The sequence below is a fragment of the Nothobranchius furzeri genome, chromosome 11 (assembly GCF_043380555.1).
Source record: "Nothobranchius furzeri strain GRZ-AD chromosome 11, NfurGRZ-RIMD1, whole genome shotgun sequence".
Classification (NCBI taxonomy): domain Eukaryota; kingdom Metazoa; phylum Chordata; class Actinopteri; order Cyprinodontiformes; family Nothobranchiidae; genus Nothobranchius; species Nothobranchius furzeri.
Window position 1 is genome coordinate 50,509,749 of NC_091751.1, and position 14,480 is coordinate 50,524,228.

The following is a 14,480-nucleotide window of genomic DNA, read 5'->3' on the forward strand; positions in this document are numbered from 1 at the left end:
ATCTCTAAGAGCCCAGACACCCTGCGGAGAAAACTCATTTGGCCGCTTGTGTCTACCCAAAGCTCATGACCATAGGTAAGGGTAGGAACATAGATCGACCGGTAAATCGACTCCACCACCACAGTCCAGTACAACGCCCGCATCACTGCAGATGCAGCACCAATCCGCCTGTTGATCTCACGCTCCAGCTTCTCCTCACTCATGAACAAGACTCCGAGATACTTAAACTCCTCCATTTGGGCTAGGATCTCGTTCCTGACCTGGAAAAGACATTCTACCCATTTCCAATTCAAGATCATGGTCTTGGACTTAGAGGAGCTGATTCTCATCCCAGCTGCTTCACACTCGGCTGCAATTTGCTCAAGTAAAAGCCGGAGATCAAATTCCAATGAAGCCAATAGGACAACGTCATCTGCCAAAAGCAGAGACCTGATCCTCAAGCCACTAAAACAGATCCCATCAACACCTTGGCTGCAAAGGGCAGCCTTGCCAGAGTCCAACTCTAACCAGGAATGAGCCTAAATTACTGCCATCAATGCAGACCAATGACACCGGTTATACCTAACAGCACGTATCAAAGGGCCTGGTACCCAATACTCCTGGAGTGCCCCCCACAAGACCCCCCAAGGGACACCTTCTCCAAATCCACAAAAAACATGTAGACTGGTTGTGCAAACTCCCATGCACCATCAAGAAGCTGGTCCAGTGTTTCAAAGCCTGTCAATCACCTGCTGATTCATATCGGACGTGTCAGAGTACAGAAACGTCTCCAACATGCAGGATCGTGGCCCTCGGGATCCCGATTTGGACAGCAGATCTTTACACCAGAGCACTGGTCAAGGGTTGACACACTACTAATACAAAATCAATGAGTCAATGTGTCCAGATCTTTGTCTAGTCCTGTAAATCAATACAGAGTTTAACATGAACAAAATCCGACTTTGGTGCTTTCATTTCTGCTGAATATGTTCAAGATGGAAGAATGAAAAGTTTGCAAAAATGTGATGATCTAATGCAATTACCAGGTTTATATTTATCAGTTCTTTCTTTGGTTTGATTATATAAATCTAAAATGTGACAACCAGCCCAATATTTCAAACAGATATTGGTTATTACAGATGAAGATGGTTAGGTTTTGCCTACAGAGAATATTTTAAGCAACAGAACAATTATTACTTTTTAAAAAAGTAAAGCAGAAACACTGTTGCAGTATGTTCCCCTTTACGGTGAAATCTTGTTGCGCTGCACACATTTGCTGACAGTTTCTGCACAGATGCATTGTGAACAAGGGTTTTGAAGACAAGTCAGTTTGTCTTTTTCAATCATTTCTTTGCTTTAGGAGGCATTAGAGTAATGGTACTCAAGTAAGTCTACCTCAAACTAGAACTGCACAAATATTTTGATGTTATTCACAAATATTGCAATAACAAGGTCACTTGTAATAAATCAACACTAAAATGACATTTCATGCAGGGGGGGTCTATCTGATTGGTCAAATATATTATAAGCATTCAGATTTTAAATGCACGACTGCAGGAGATATTGGTTAGTAATTTACTGCAGTCCAAGTAGTAGTTTGCAGTATTGATGTTTTTGCACATTGATATTGTGATAATATGCAGCCTGATTGCAGTATGATGAACTCATTGCTGTGTTTTACTGCAGGATGTTGTTGTTGTTGAACAACATTCTCCATAAAGTCCACCTTGGTTCATACCACTGTTAAATCAAAAGGACCTTTAAAGGTTTTTGCAGGCATAAACTTGGTCTTTTAGTGTCGTTGTACCCAGCTGTGTCGCCCGTAGCGTCCTGCTCAGTTGCAAAACACCTCTGAAACCACCTCTCCAGTTTGCTCCAGGTCAGCCTGAAGCTCTTTGAATAAAACAAACATTAAAAGTTTAGCTCGGATTTCCTTCTCTGCATCATTTAAGCTTCATGACCGGGACAAACATTATGATTGTTTATTTGAAGATTGTTTTATGCTTTTACTTTGTGGTACACTTGGTGTTGCCACTGATGAATTGCTTCAGCGCTACATTAACTTGTGGTGCTGACAGTTAAACAGCTGTTCCAGTTCACTTTAAAAAGCCTCGATGGCCACATTGCGTATTTTTCCACTTTAAGGGGAAAAAAAAACATTGTGAGTTTAAAGCTGGCCTGGGCTGTTTCGGGCTACGGTCTGCTGTGGCAAATATTAAATGGAGACACAATAACAGAGATTGCTGTTTGAACCACTGAATGAGCTGTACGCCTTGTGTCCGAGCAGCGGTGCTTAACGAACATGCGGACTCTTCACATTAATCAAACGTGACCCAAACTTGTCCAGGATGGGCTACTTACAGACGCAGAACATAAACAGAGCCGGCCCTCGACAGGAATCCTCTACTGGAGATGTAGCAGGGTTCTGTTGTGTAGATGTAAAGCAATCATCTATCTTTCTGGATAATCTAACTCCTTATTGGCTCTCTCAGGACACTCATCACCCGCGCTTGTGTAGCTGTAAGCAAACAGGTCCGTGTTGCAGTCCCGAACCTCTAAATCAGACCGGCCAGGGATATGAGGTGCATATGAATGAGAGTTGTGTCTTTCGCCGCCGTGCTGAGTTTGCTGTGTGTTTGCTTTGTTAGCCATCGCTCTCCTTTAAGACAGACTAATGTTTTTCTTGTTGCATGACTTTGTTATATTTCCCTGAGAGTATGGCTTCTTTTATCTGTGCTGCTCATTCATCACTGCAATAAAAGCACCCTTGCTCCTCCTCTGTGAGCTGAACATCTGGAGCAGCTTGTATGGATGGCTGACCAAACAGTAGCTATAAAAACCCAAAAAACATCAGGTGTGGTGTTTTTATCTACTTCCTCTACCTCCAAGCTCCTTTGTAGTGACGATGTCCAGCCTTTTATCTGCACACTGTAGCCTCTCATATCACTAAAATATATTTATATTTACTTTTTACATATTCTCACCCTCATTTCTTCCTGATGTTTTTTCTTTATGCATTATGATCATTATAATCAGCACAGAAATTCATTTTCACCTAAATAGGTCACTGAATGCAGCCATGTGACATGAAAAAAATCCACTTTTGTCTAATTCAGAGTAACCCTGGAATATTTAGAGCAGCTCGGTTACGTATCGCGCTCCTGGGCGGTGTCGGGGGAGTGTAACAGCACTTTGAATGTGTTAACATACAAAATTGATGTCAACGTGCACATCCCCTGCTTTTAGTGACGCCGTAGGACAGCTGATCTCACTAGAAGATTTCGAGATGCTTAACAGGTCTGTATCTCTTAAATGAGCCAGTGGGATTTAGAATGGAGGACTGATGAGTATGAAGGAGCATTTAAGTGTGAAGAGCAGATGTGGTTTCCAAATGATTAAAGATGAATGCCAGCTTTTGACCGTGATTGTGTTTTAGATCCACGTTAAGATTTCAAAAAAAAAAGTTGTCATGTACGTGAAACAAGACTGGCACCGTCACACTTGTTTCTTCATCTTCTCCTTTAATCTCCAGCCAGTGCCCTGTCACTCAGCCCAAACTGCTCTTTGATTTAACGCACAAGGAGAAAGAATGGAGGAGGGGCAGAAAAATGATCACTGACATGTCAGATGCATCAATCTCCACCTGACCTAAGTCCAGCGAGTATCTCAGCTCATCTCAGTCCTGAAAGGCAGTGAAGTGGATCTCAGCTTCTTGGATACAAACCACAATGATTGTCTTTCACCTTAAGAGGAAAAATAATAATAATCCAATGTCTTGCTAGTGCACTTTACTGCAAAAGAAGCATCATAAATCGTGTGAAACACTGGAGGATTCAAGAGTTTTTCTGCAAGGATTATAAAGCACACTGGGCCAGCAGCTGCAGGCTGAAATGCTCCTCTGCTTTCTCACAGATGGACATTTCCTTGATGCTTCTTCCCAACTGCGAAGGATCGAGAAACAAGGAGTCATGAGTGATTTGTGAACAGCTATAAAATTGGCTTTTTTTCTCCCAAAGAGGGATGTTGCCTATGACTGGCATCCAGAGAGAGAGCACAGGCTACTTCAGCCCTGCTGAATAGCAGTGTGGATGAAAAGAGGTCCGCTGCCACTGCACTGGCTTAAGGAACTGCGGGTGCTGCCTGTGTGTACCTGCACTGATGCAATGGAATAAAAAAATAGGTTCATGCAAGCAAATGAATCATTAGCTAATCTTATAAAGAATATGGGGTTCACAGAGAGGCTCGTGCAAGTTCCAGTCAGTGCATCACATAAATATAACCATTAGAGGGTGGAAATAGGCTTTCTAAGCCTTTGCATCACAAAGGTGATCGGTGCATAAATCCTGGTGCACAACTGGAGCAAATTACATTTTAAAAAGTGCATTGCCTGAAGATGAATGCTTTATTTATACATAGAGGCATGCAAATGTAAAAGCGTATGTGCTGCTTACCTGGTTTTCTAGTAACAGGTGTCTTAATAGATCCTTTCTTTTAACTCCGTTCCTTCATCTGATGGATTTTTCTTGAATATGTTTAATTTGTGTGCATTTTAATTTATGCAACGGCTGCTAAAACGCATCCCCGCGAAATCACAGTACATCCCTTGTGGCAGCATCGCCCACACGGCATCCAGGTCCACTATAGACTGTAGCAATGTGCAGGAACCGCGAGGGATGAAGCAGCAGCAGGAAGCCCATTTTCCTCTCCTCGCGTCCTGGGAAGTGCTGCTTTCAGGGACTCCTCTTCTCGGTCGGCATCTGAGGCGGAGGGTCCGGTCGGTCTCACAGCTCCGAGCTGCTTGTTGCCTCCGCCGCGCATCGTGCTGCTGCCGCTTCTGCCAACATGACTGAAGCTGGAAAAATCACACGCGGCGTGCTGAGCCGAGCGCGCGCGCGCCTGCGTTTTATACCCACGCGCGCACAACTCCGGGACCATAAATATTACATGACTTGACTTTCTGCTCAGTTTCCCTGCTACTCTGTCACATTAACTCACACGCTTTAAAAAAACAACAACACAATTTTACTAATGTTTCCATCAATTCATGCCCAGCCAGTTAGGTTTATCTGAGGACTATTTTTCCTCGAAATCTTTGGAAAATAGAAATTGTATAGGGGTATCAAAAGGTACTTGGAGGTTTTAAACTCAAAGCAGGCTGATGAGATGAGGTGATGCATTAATAATGATTTAGGTTAAGCATGCAGGTAGAAATGTGCTTAGAGTCACATGTGTGCCTTCTGTTTTTGAAAGCAAACTCCACTTCTAACAATCTTTGGAGAGAAAAGTGGATTTGACGTGATGGTTGAGCTTAAAAGGGTCATGTAAGGATGTGGGGTTATGTAAGTGTCGGTTGGAGTGAGTTTAAGGCTTCAGGATGTGAATGAAAGTCAAATATCCCATAAGATGATGGATTTGGGTCAAGATGCATGTCTGCTCATAATAAAAAGAATAAATGTTATATTTTGTTTGTTTTTCTCAATGGTGGGATCATTAAAAGTGCCTGACTGGGATTTTTCTTTAGCTAAATGGCTTTAAAAACAGAAAAGGGAAACAACATGTGGATGCATTTTTGAGTCAGACACGTCTGATTCATTTTGTGCTGCCAGTGAACACACACTGACACACAGCGAATGTGTTCAGTCACTCAGCGTAGTATCTGCACCCACCATGAGGCCTTTTCATGAGCAGCTGAGCACTCTGACCAGGTGCATCTCGTTCCTGTCATCCCGCCAGCTGAAAGACCTTGCTCTTTTCCCCACATGAGGCAACTCCAATCATCTGACGCTTTAAGTAACAAACCTGAGCTGCATGTCGCAGCACAGGCAGCATTTGTTCAGCCGCCGAGGAGCATGTGCACGTTTCTGTCTGAGGCAGCACTCTTTTAATTAAGGCTTGTTAATTAAGGTTCAGATCTGCTGCAGTAGACTGCTCCATGTTGGTTTTTCAGCCTACAGCTGTTCTCCAGGTTATCTATGCCAAGGGCGATGAAGTGATTGGAGATAATAAATAAAATACTTTCAGTGGCTTCGCCACAAAACACGTCCGCTCCAGGTTCTGTTCATCCAAATGGCTTCCATTAAGGAACAAAAGTTCCCCTAACAGATGTGTTCCCTTTTTGGCCTTTTGCTTATTGTTAAACATTTCTAGTCACTTTCAGTATCAAAGATCAGAGCGGGTGTTTTTATTCAAAGTTAATAAAGCTGTACGTAAAACAGTAGCTGACCTAAAAACGAATTAACTGGTCGTACAACTTTGGTGGACACAGCTTCAGTCAAGTATTTGTAATAACCAGTATCACTTACCACGCCACTCTTCTCTACAAAACTGTGTTAATTTAGTCTGATTAGAGGGGTTTTCTAGCATGAATGACTTGTTTAATGTCAAAGGTCAGAACTTGTTCTTCATAAATTTCTGCTAGGGAGCAGATTTCTTTTTTCCATCAAGTACATGTCATCCAGGTCCTGAAACAGCAAAGCAACCCCAGACCATCACACTACCACCACCATGTCTGACTGTTCTTCTTATGAAACTGACGTAGTAACAAAACACACACTCCAAAAAGGTCGCGTTTGTCTACTTTGTTCACAGATTATTTTTTCTAATGAGTTTGGGATTATTAAAAATCAGCTTCACTGAAAATTAATTTTCGGGTGAGAGGTCCTACCTCAAGTGGAGGAGTTTAAGTATGGTATCTTGGGGTCTTGTTCGCGAGTGAGGGTAGGAGGGATCGGGAGATCGACAGGCGGATTGGTTCGGCGTCTGCAGTGATGCGGACGCTGAGCCGATCTGTCGTGGTGAAGAGGGAGCTGAGCCAGGAAGCCAGGCTCTCGATTTACCGGTCGATCTACGTCCCAATCCTCACCTATCGTCATGAGCTTTGGGTAATGACCGAAAGAACGAGATTGCGGATACAAGCGGCCGAAATGAGTTTCCTCCGTAGGGTGGCCGGGCTCATTCTTAGAGATAGGGTGAGGAGCTCGGACATTTGGGAGGGACTCGGAGTAGAACCGCAGCTCCTCCGGACCGAAAGGAGTCAGTTGAGGTGGTTTGGGCATCTGGTCAGGATGCCTCCTGGACGCCTCCCCGGGGAGGTGTTTCGGGCATGTCCTGCCGGTAGGAGGCCCCCGGGTCCACCCAGGACACGTTGGAGAGGTTACATCTCCAATCTGGTCCGGGAATGCCTTGGGGTCCTGCTGGAGGAGCTGGTGGAGAAGGCCGGGGAGAGGATGGTCTGGAGCTCCCTAGTTGGGATGCTGCCCCCGCGACCCGGACCCAGATAAGCAGAGGAAGACGACGATGACGTTATTCCTGATTATAATTGGTCACTCTTTAGCCCCCTTCAGACAGGCCATGAAAAACGGAAATGTTCTGGACTCTGTCCGTAAGACGTTTGTGTCTGAATACAAACATCTGGATAACGTGTTCCGGAATTTAACCGGACGAAGCCCCTAGTAACGGGTCCGGACTTGTTACGGACATGGTGGCTGCTTCAGACTGGTGAGGTAGAGTTCCGGACAAGGGGGAGGGGGAGGAGGGGACCGGGGGACGCTGTGCGCACCCAGATAGCCAGCCACTGTAGCATGCGGCGAACCACGGCAGCTTGCTTCCTACGGTACCGTCTAGACGCGCTACGGTGCGCTTCACACCGCTTCAGTGATTCCTTTAACTATTGAGCTTCATCATCCAGGTCTCGTATGCGTCTTCGTGTGCGCAGAATTATGCTTAAGCGCCTCGTGATTTTTATCTTGAGAGGCGCTATAGAAATTATATTTTCTTCTTCTTCTTAGCATGAGTCCGACCCCCCCCTCGCCGTCAGACATCTGGAAATTTTCCCTGCTGTGTGAACGCAGTTGAAATGACAAGTTCCGGTACAAAATTGGTGTGTCTGAAAACACAGTTCCGGTTAAAAACCGGATTGAATTGTCCACAAATGTTCCAGAATGTCTATCTGAAAAGGGCTTAAGTGTTTCATGCAGGTTGAACATTAAAATAGTCTCCTACACCCATCTCCTGCATTAGCTTCTGATAGGAAACCAACAGTGAAATTCTGGGATTTGATAAGTCCACCTAAAATTCATGGACTCACTTGGCTCGGGACGGAGAAGGCTGCTGTTGGTTTAGCGTCCAGGAAAAAGCAGAGAATGTCTCGGCTAGTAGAAGCTAACCGTTAGCATTAGCAACTCCACAGCACGGCAGAACTCCTCCAGGCCTGCGTTATTTGTGGAGATCAAACATCAACATTGCAAAGCAAACAGTCAATGGTAGAGTCGCTTTGCTGTTATCCAGTGACAAGATGTCCTAATATCAGGAGATAAGACACCAGATCATTTCAGATCATCTGAAGCTCAACTCTGATCTGGTTGACTTCTAGTTCCTGAAACAGGAGCACTGGAGCTTTTGTCCTCAAGAGTACGACCTACAAGGCATTCATTTATACTAAAACACTTCAAATGTATTAAAAACATCACTAAAGTAGATCTTTAAGATGTTTTTAGTATGTGAAACCTTTTTATTTTAATATTATGCTTCTTTTTGGTCAGATGGGGCTGCTTTCTCTCCCATGTGAAGACTGCATGGCTTTAGATGTTGTTTTGAGTTCCTTAGTTATTAAATTTCCTTAGTAAGTGGACTGAAGTGTTGCTTTTTGAGGTCTTTTAGCCTACTGACAGGTTCTAAGGTGTTTGTTAATTCTGTAGGCCTGGCAGAATGCCAAGGTTTTTCAAATGAAGCTTATAGCTCAACTTTTAAAATATGTTATTACTTACAAGACCCTTTGAGGCAGGGAGATAGAAAAACAACAAAAAGAAATGATAAACCACGAAGCTTAAAGTTTTCAACGTTCATCTTCCAAGTTTTATGGCTGATTTTCTTCTAATTTACGATTAACTCTTTACTCCATTTTAAAACCAAGAGCTTTAAAATCCCCTTTGATGTCTATGGAGAACGACTTATCTGCACTATAATATATCTTACTGGCATATTTACACTAAATTGATGCAAGGACACATACATCATGTGTGGGGATTACTCTTAAACAAAAGTCTCAAAGAAAAGCCTTAAAGATTCCTAAACAAAAAACACGCCTACAAACCAAATGCAGTTAAAAAATATTACATAAAATAAAAGGGGAGAAAAAAAACAAAAAGATGGAAAGAGATTAATTTCTCATCATTGTCATTCAGCTTCTAACAGCAACCAGGACCTCAATGCTTTTAAATAGGTTTCCAAAATAAGAAGATAATGGACCAAACATGTTAGAATAGACAAAAATCCCTGATCTACATGGATTAATATGACTAGAACATGAATGTTGATGAGGATGCAGACTGTACTGCATGACCCTTGCACTTGACCTGGAAAATAAAACCCAAATTTTATGATGGAAGATCAAAAATTCAAAGCCCTTTGATGACCTTTTCTGTTTTACTTCAAAAACAATATTCACAATATGATCTGATGCTAGGCCTTGCTGTGTGCCCCCCCCCCCCCCCCCCCCCGGAAAACCAACATGAATCCATGAAACAGGGGTGAAGCATAAAAACTGCAAAAAAAAAACATCTTTCACCTGATCATGCATGCTCCGCTTCTCCTGGATTTGGTTTGCTTGTATTGATTTCCAAGCATTTTCCTTGAGAGAGTGCATAACGTTTTCTGCAGCTTCACCAGGTAAAACGCCACTATTCCTCATATCACATCCCCCATGCGAAGCACTGAATCTGCTACAGTAGCAGGAATTATTACGTACAGATAACCTTCCCTTCCTTTTATAATCCAGGTTGGCACAAAAAGGAAGCAATTCTTGATCTGAAATTATGCTTTCTAGATGAGATAAGCAGCTCACAATTAACTTAAGGTGTGCCCCAGACACAAGGAGCTTTTTCTATCTTCTGACCCAGCCAATCAAACTGCACCAAGAGCTGGTGGTACATCACCATGCTTTTTGTGGCTTCACTTGTCCTTGGTGGTGTCCAAAACCCCTCAATACTCCCCCAGAAGATCCAACTCCAACACAAGGGGGCGTACATTGCTAAGTTTGCCTCTTCTTGTCCAGTTCAGCAGCAGCAGCAGGGATAAATCTGATCTTCACACTGACCTTGAGAGGAACTACTCTTAAATTTACATTTTCAAGGAGAAAAGTCCTTCCTGCACACTTGGCAAGGCTTTTCCCCACATACAACTGCACTGGGATCAGCTGCTGAATGATAATAGAAATCTAGTGATTTTTCTCATAGACCACCATCATGCAGTGAACTTTAATGAGAAAAAAAACTGCCTGTCAAAATATTAGTGATGCCAAACGTCCTGGTTATGTCTCTCTCATTATGTGTGCTTGTGTTGCATTCTCCAATTTAAATGTACCACCCATAGCTACAGTGTAATCAAGTCCCTGGAGGTTTGCAGCACAACAGTCATCATGCACTCTCAGTGCGGTGATTGCATGTGCAGATGGTATTTTCTGATAATCAGCCATACAGTATACGGTTTGTTTTTTGTTTTTTCGTCTAACAGCACCTCATTTTCTTTAGCTGCATTGCTTTTTTTTAGAGTGTTGGCACTTAAATGTGCTCCTGCTGCTCATATTTCACTTAGAATGCCATCTGATTGCGCACAGGCATCCTTGAAAACTTGCAGAAAGCACCTGTCTCACTGGAACAAATGAGAGTGCGCCCGAGGATCGTGTTAAAGATCAGTGGTGAAGGCGAGATTTAATTGGTTTCCAGCTCCCAGCCTATGTAAATGGAAGTGGGTGGCTCCTCCTTTGCACCTGATGGGGAGTATTTACAGCTCTTACAGCTAACTCGCTGCACTGTTTCCAAGAACGCAGCGACGCACCATGACGCTCCGCTGGATTTAAGCAATAAGGATTTCCGACTTTACGCAACAAACTCAGAGATTATTTGCTGAAGTGAAAGAAAGAAAAAAAAGTTTGCCAAAAGTTGTTCTTTTGTTGTTTTCCACGATGCCACGGTCATTTTTGGTCAAGAAGCACATAAACTCCACAAAGAAGCCAAATTATAGTGAGCTGGAAAGCCCGACAGGTAACGTTTTCTCCAAGTTTGGATTAAAAAAGTAACTTATTTTTTATTTTATTTAAGATTTGAATTTGTTGACAAGATCCCGAAATCCTGACAATCCTTTAGTCTGAGCGTTGACAGCCAACTTAACTGTTTTCACTTTGCGCTTTATTCCAGTGTTCATCACGCCGCACTTCTACAAGGGCCTCCCCTTATCCGTCATCCCCCAGCCGGAGATCCTGAGCCCGGCACCCTACAGCCCCATCACAGTGTGGACCACCAGCAGCCTGCCGCTGTCCCCGCTGCCCAGCGACCTCTCCCCCATCTCCGGGTACCCCTCATCCCTGTCCGACACATCCTCCAAGGACCACAGCGGCTCAGAAAGCCCGAGGAGCGACGAGGACGAGCAGCTGCTGCCCAAACTGACGGACCCGAACGGAATAGAGGCGGAAAAGTTTCAATGTAGTTTGTGCAACAAGTCCTACTCCACGTACTCTGGACTGCTCAAGCACAAACAGCTGCACTGCGACGCTCAAACGAGGAAATCCTTCAGCTGTAAATACTGCGAGAAGGAGTATGTTAGTCTGGGAGCTCTTAAGATGCACATCAGGACTCACACTTTGCCTTGTGTTTGCAAAATATGCGGGAAGGCTTTCTCCAGACCGTGGCTGCTCCAAGGACACATCAGGACGCACACGGGTGAGTGGAGAAGGGAATAAACAGTTTGGCCTCTTGAGCCAAGACACAGCTTTCCCTCTGATGCAGCTTATTTGAATTCGTTTCACGCAGATTGTTTTAAAGTTAAAGTAAAACACAATTCTGTATTTTCAGTTAATCAGTGTGTGTATTTGGTGCACATGCTTTACTTTATGGTGCAAATAAATCTGTGCAGAGTTTTTGATCAGAACTTCCCTTTTAACCTGCAGGTGAGAAGCCGTTCTCCTGCCCTCACTGCAACAGAGCGTTTGCGGACAGGTCTAATCTCAGGGCCCACCTACAGACCCATTCAGATGTGAAAAAATACCAGTGCAAGAACTGCTCCAAAACCTTCTCCAGGATGTCTCTTCTACACAAGCATGAGGAATCTGGCTGTTGTGCAGCACACTGAACTGAACCGAACTGAACTGAACTGAACTGAACTGGGATATGATTCCTTCAACAGAACACCCCCTTCCTCCAACTCCCCACTCTGCTTATCCTTTTTACTTTTCAAGTCCAGGAAAGGTGTCAGGGAGTCACGCCGATGGGGGGGGGGGGGGGGGGGGGGGGGTCGGTTTGCTTACAACTATGCAGCCTGGTTTCCTACTGGTCCAAGTCGTTTTACAGGGAGATACAGCTCTCATTGTTTCAATCAGTGTTCCCGTGATTGCAATCAGTGTTGAGCTTTGCAGACCACGTACTAACCTACCTGTGCTATTCATGCACTTTCTGCATGTTTAGAAAGTTTAGGCCTTCACAATCTTATCTTCAGCTGTTATCCATTTTTCTATTCAGGCAATAGCTGGTGCAGCATGAGTATGATCAGTGTAATACCAAAGCCATCGCTACGTAGGGAACAAGTGCAAACTTTCATGTGGGGAGATTATCAGAACCTTTGCACAGTTTTCCAGCACTCAAATAGCAAAACAAGTGCCTCGTTTTTTTTTACTCTGCAATATTATATATTTTCCATCAAAAAGGGGTTCTTTTTATATTTTTATATACTGAATGTAAGTGTGACTGAGATGATTGTACATGAGCAGTGAAAACTGTGATGCTGAATGATTTTGATATTTTTCCTCTATTTTTATGACACTTTTTGAAAAATAAATGACATTTTGTATAATTCTTTCAGTATCTTCCAAGTTGCTTGTCATCTCCGAGGCTCTCTGTTGCCTTTCTGAGGCCTCTGAAGGATTTCAATGACTGTCACGCACTTCAAACAGAATAGCGTGCGTGAAAATAAATGATATTTAATCTAGCTTTTGCACCATCCTCTCTTAAGAGAATGTTAAAATGAGGAGCGGGGTGACTCAGCCCTGCGTCAGGCCTGAACCTGCTCTCTGTGAACCTGTTCAGACATCAAACAATCTTGAAATCTAACACATACAAGCTATATTGATCTTCACTCACTTGTTATATACCCTCTGAGGGGCCCATAACGCTGTATTTTTTGCTGAAATGTGAGTTAAGCTTAAGTGTGAAGGTGTACCCAAAACACAAAGCTTTTTTAATCTTACTGGTTGATCGCATCAATCATCACTGCGTGGTGTGGCAACTTTACTATCTAGATGGTTTTTTTATTTGTTTCCACACAAAAAAAAGATCAAATTTGCATTTGCTTTGACGACCTCCTTGGATTCTGGGGTGCTTGCCATCATAGATTAAACAGATTTCCTCTGGCTACATTTTGTTACCATATGCTGTCTTGCAGCAGAAAGAGATTAGACTACAAAAAGCACCATGCCTTAAGGGATACAGTCAAAGCTGAACTCTGCCTAACAAACCCCAGAGTGTGTTCCTGTTTGCACTAATGCCCAAAAGCTGCTGACCCAGAAGATGTGATCTGACAAACACACTCTTGTTTTTCTAGCTGCGAGGGGCTGAACTAGCCTGTAGGTACATCTTTTCTTCTCTGACTCATCATCCAGCTATTTCAGGTGCCTCTCTTTGGGCTCGGCCCGGCGGCTCCGGGGCTCTTCAACCTTGCTGAAAAACAGGTGCAACCAGGAGGATACAAACCACAGCCACTGATGCAGTGGAGAGCATGAGCCGATGTGAAAATGGCACAAGCACCGGGTTCTATTATTCACATCATAAAAAGTAAAGTACCATCGAGGGAGCACTTTCAACTCTTGCGAATGTTACCTGTTCTCACTTCCCTCTTTAGAGGATTTTATATGTTCTTTCTTCTGTTGGCAGAACTTTATCAAACAGGTAAAATAGTGGAATAAAAAATATAAAGCCACTTAGCTTCTCGTTTGTTTTTTCCTTTCACAGCATTAACCTCAGGACTGTTTTTTGGGGGGTAACAACACATTAAACACTTCCCCCTCAAACGTGAGTATTTGATTTGAGGCGTTGTGACGGTGGAGGGATGAGACGGGGAGGAGAAGGAGCTGGAACTGGTTTGTTTTAAATACATATGGCCATTAGGGGACGTGTTAAGGAATGTGAGATCAAATATTTGCATGGTGGCGGAGACTCGTCACACTGCTGTGTTAAAATCTTCAAGAGCCAAGTACAGGTACGGGAGACGGGCTGTGGGTGGTTGCGCAGTTTGATTGGAAACAAATGATCCTAAGTGAGGTAAAGATACAAAACTGTTTTTAAGAAGAAATTACTGAATCGCTCATCTTGTGTAAGATTTTCTGATTTTTGAAAATTTCGCGGACAAATCACACTTCTCATGTGGTGATGACTTTTTCACACCCAAGCAACCTCTCTCCTCCCTGCAGGATGGTAATGGGACTTGCAAATATTGATTTAAGAAGCTAAGGAATAGCA

The 14,480-nt window shown here is 43.5% G+C and overlaps 2 protein-coding genes across 3 annotated transcripts in view; one reads left to right on the forward strand and one right to left on the reverse strand.

Annotated features, from left to right (window-relative positions):
- Positions 1-4,895, reverse strand: part of sntg1 (syntrophin, gamma 1) — an 82,953-nt gene extending 78,058 nt beyond the window's left edge. The window contains exon 1 of one of the 2 annotated variants that reach the window (XM_015956737.3): positions 4,431-4,895. The gene's annotated coding sequence lies outside the window, so the exon portion shown is untranslated. The remainder of the gene's footprint in view (positions 1-4,430) is intronic. The other variant, XM_015956736.3, reaches the window with a different exon arrangement.
- Positions 4,896-10,747: 5,852 nt separating this feature from the next.
- Positions 10,748-12,241, forward strand: snai2 (snail family zinc finger 2). The gene is made up of 3 exons (XM_015956738.3): positions 10,748-11,018; positions 11,172-11,693; positions 11,921-12,241. Exons 1-3 carry the CDS (start codon positions 10,940-10,942, stop codon positions 12,100-12,102), a joined length of 783 nt encoding a protein of 260 aa, XP_015812224.3. The 5' UTR covers positions 10,748-10,939; the 3' UTR covers positions 12,103-12,241.
- The last annotated feature ends 2,239 nt before the right edge of the window (positions 12,242-14,480 follow it).

Bases quoted from the DNA above. Each gene is read 5' to 3' on its own strand.
- snai2 (XM_015956738.3), top strand. From the start codon at position 10,940: ATGCCACGGTCATTTTTGGTCAAGAAGCACATAAACTCCACAAAGAAG. The intron at 11,019-11,171 runs GTAACGTTTTCT...GCTTTATTCCAG, and splicing joins TGAGCTGGAAAGCCCGACAG to TGTTCATCACGCCGCACTTC. The intron at 11,694-11,920 runs GTGAGTGGAGAA...TTTAACCTGCAG, and splicing joins ACACATCAGGACGCACACGG to GTGAGAAGCCGTTCTCCTGC.